A 3,791-nucleotide genomic window follows, 5' to 3' on the forward strand; every position below is an offset into this window, starting at 1 on the left:
AGTTGGACATCGTAGTTTAACCACAACCAATAGAGATGGAAGGTAATGAAGAGAATCCGGTGATAGAAGCCGCAAGGCCCAATCTTTCTAATATGACTCAGGCTATTGTGAAGCCCGATATCACGGGTCACTTTGAACTCAAACAGTACATGGTACAACTGATTCAGTCCACAGGGCAATATGTGGGTCTATCTCATGAAGATGCGTAGAGGCACATTAAGAACTTCCTGGAAATTACAGACACTTACAATTATTGGAACGTTTCTAAGGACTATGTCAGGCTGACATTATTTTCCTTTTCACTGCTGGGGGAAGCTAAGAAATGGTTGCAAAAAGAGCCTGCTAACTCAATCCACACTTGGGATGATCTAGCAAGGAAATTATTAATCAAGTTTTTCCCCACTAAGAAGACAAAGTCGTCGAGGAGCCAGATTCTTAGGTTCAACAACGGGATGGTGAGACTCTTCGTCAAGCTTGGGAAAGATACAAGAAGCTACTCAGAGACTGACCGCATCATTGTCATACTGATGAGGTGTTGGGTTATACTTTCGTTGATGGGCTAGACGAGACATCAAAGATGAATCTTGATTCAGTTTGTGGGGGTAGTTGCATGGCGAGGCCGTATAGTGAAATCCAGCTCCTGCTAAACAACTTCACTACTAATGACCATAAGTGGAAAGGAGGTGAGGAATCACGAAGAGCAATTAAATAGAAAGCAGCCGGTGTAATTGAGCTTGATGACTTCTCAGCCATGAGAGCAGATATAGCAAAATTGGCAAATAAGATGAATAGAATGACAATGCACCAAACACAATAGATTCTACTTGCTGTGAATTATCTGGTGACAGTCACACGAGTGACATGTACCCCACGAATCCTGAATCTATATACTATGTGGGGCAACCGAGCAGAGGTCCGATGAACCAGCATTCACAATAGGGGAACACTTACAATCCAAATTGGAAGAATCATCCTAACTTCTCATGGGGTGGAAATCAGCCGACTCAGAATTATTATAGGCCCCAAGGAAATTTTAATCAACCTCAGAAGCCACACCAGCAAGTAGATGAAAGCACGAATGACATGTTGAAGAAGTTGCTGCTTGATAACCAATAACTCCCGGACCGATTTCAGAAATATCGAGAGACAAATGAGGCAGTTAGCGTCAAATCAAAATACTAGACCTGTAGGCGCTCTTCCCAGTGATACAGGGAAGAACCCTCAAGTTAATGCAGTTACACTCAGAAATTGGAGGGAATTATAAGAAGTGCCAAAGAAGAGAAAGGACAAGCCTATACCTGAGGGGGAGTTGATTCCTAAGGCAACACATGAGTCAAAGAAAGATGATGCAAGTTCAGAGCCAGTGAATGCTGCAAGGCCACCACCACCTTTCCCCCAAAGATTGCAAAAGAAGAATGATGACCGCATGTTCAACAAATTCCTCTCTATGTTGAGCCAGGTTCAATTAAATATTTCATTGGTAGATGTACTTCGCGAAATTCCAAAGTATTCTAAGTACATAAAGATATAGTGGCTCATAAGAAGAGATTGTCTGAATTCAAGACAGTCGCACTTACTGAGGAGTTCACTTCAAGAATCCAAAACAAGCTTCCTCAAAAGCATAAGGATCCTGGTAGTTTCACCATCCCTGTGCGGATTGGTAATATCGATGTGGGTCGTGCTATTTGTGATTTGGGGGCGAGCATAAATCTGATGCCCTTGTCCTTGTTCAAACAATTAGGCCTGAGAGCTCCAAGACCAACCACATTGATGTTGCAACTAGCTGATAGATCCATAGCCTACCTTGAAGGAGTGGTTGAAGATGTGTTGCTGCAAATTGGAAAATTCATCTTCCCCGCGGACTTCATTATCCTAGATTATGAGGATGATGAATAAGTTCCAATCATATTGGGATGACCTCTCTTGGCTTCAGGTGATGCAATTATTAAAGTGAGAGAGGGAAAAATGATTACGAGGGTGGACAACGTGGAAGCAGTTTTTAATGTCTACAAGGCGATCCAACTTCCCCGCCATTATGAGGAGCTCTCTATGATATCTGTTGTGGAGGTGAATGGGCAACTTATTGACATGAGTGTACATCTAGACGATTCTCTAGAGAAAGCACTCATGTTATTCGACAACTTGGAGATTGATGATGAGGTTGAGGAGATGATGCATATCCTAGATGCATCATGTACTTACATGCGGGTATTAAACCTCTTTGAGCCCCTAAATAGGCCAAGTGGGCCTCCTCCAAAGCCCTCAATTGAAAAAGCTCCTAAACTGGAACTTAAACCCTTTCCCTTCACCTTCAATATGCTTATTTGGGTGGTTCTGGCACTCTACCTGTTATTGTTTATTCTTACTTGTCTAAATTGCAGGAAGAAAAACTGTTGAGAGTGCTACGTGAGCACAAGCGAGCAATAGGGTGGACGATGTCTGACATTAGAGGCATTAGTCCAACTTTCTGCATGCATAAAATCCTCATGGATGAGGGGCACAAACCAAGTGTAGAGCAACAACGCCGCTTAAATCCAATCATGAAAGAGGTGGTAAGAAAAGAAGTGATTAAGTGGCTTGATACAAGTATTGTATTTCCAATATCTAATAGCAAATGGGTAAGCCCCGTACAATGTGTGCCTAAGAAGGGGGGATGACTGTAGTGGTTAATGAAAATAATGACCTGATTCCTACAAGAACTGTGACTGGGTGGAGAATATGCATAGATTATAGAAAACTAAGCAATGCCACTCGAAAGGACCACTTTCCCCTTCCTTTTATTGATCAAATGCTTGATAGATTAGCCGGACATGAATACTATTGTTTCCTATATGTCTATTCAGGGTATAATCAGATTGCTATAGCACTAGAGGACCAAAAGAAAACTACATTTACGTGTCCCTATGACACGTATGCGTTTAAGAGAATGCCATTTGGTCTCTGTAATGCACCTACGACTTTTCAAAGGTGTATGATGGCTATTTTTACTAACATGGTTGAAAGATTTGTAGAAGTGTTCATGGATGGCTTTTCTGTGTTTGGGTGTTCTTTTGATAATTGTTTAATGAACCTTGATAAAGTGCTTGCTAGGTGTGAAGAGACAAATTTGGTGCTAAACTAGGAAAAGTGCCATTTCATGGTACGCGAAGGTATAGTCTTAGGACACAAGGTATCCAAAAATGGTTTGCAGGTGGACAAAGCAAAGGTGGAGGCGATTGAAAAATTGCCTCCACCGACATCCGTCAAGGGCATTCGCAGTTTCTTGGGCCATGTAGGTTTTTAGCGTCGTTTCATTAAAGATTTTTCAAAAATTTCTTCTCCTCTGTGCAGGCTCCTTGAGAAAGATATCCCATACAAGTTTGATGATACATGTTTGAAAGCATTTGAGGAGCTGAAGGGAAGATTGGTGACTGTACCAATTATTATTGCCCCGAATTAGGCGCAGCCCTTTGAGTTCATGTGCGATGCGAGTGACATAGAAATCAGAGCTGTTCTGGGGAAGAGAATGGAGAAATCTTTCACTTGATTTATTACGCAAGCAAAACTCTGAATCAAGCCCAGATGAACTACATTGTTACTGAAAAAGAGTTGTTTGTAGTGGTGTGGGTGTTTGACAAGTTCAGATCCTATCTAGTGGGAACCAAACTCATCGTCTACACAGATCACTTAGCTATAAGGTACTTGTTTGAAAAGAGAGACGCCAAGCCGAGGCTAATTAGATGTGTCTTTCTATTGTAAGAATTTGACTTAGAGATTCGAGATCGAAAAGGGACAGAGAATCAAGATTAGAA

General features: G+C 41.7%; 1 protein-coding gene across 1 annotated transcript; it reads left to right on the forward strand.

Annotated features, from left to right (window-relative positions):
* Positions 1 to 577: 577 nt before the first annotated feature.
* Positions 578 to 1,896, forward strand: LOC104104100 (uncharacterized). Its single transcript, XM_070186452.1, has 3 exons — positions 578 to 683; positions 1,269 to 1,459; positions 1,564 to 1,896. The coding sequence occupies exons 1-3, from the start codon at positions 578 to 580 to the stop codon at positions 1,894 to 1,896; spliced, it is 630 nt and encodes a 209-aa protein (XP_070042553.1).
* The last annotated feature ends 1,895 nt before the right edge of the window (positions 1,897 to 3,791 follow it).

This window comes from Nicotiana tomentosiformis, chromosome 10, assembly GCF_000390325.3.
Source record: "Nicotiana tomentosiformis chromosome 10, ASM39032v3, whole genome shotgun sequence".
Lineage (NCBI taxonomy): Eukaryota > Viridiplantae > Streptophyta > Magnoliopsida > Solanales > Solanaceae > Nicotiana > Nicotiana tomentosiformis.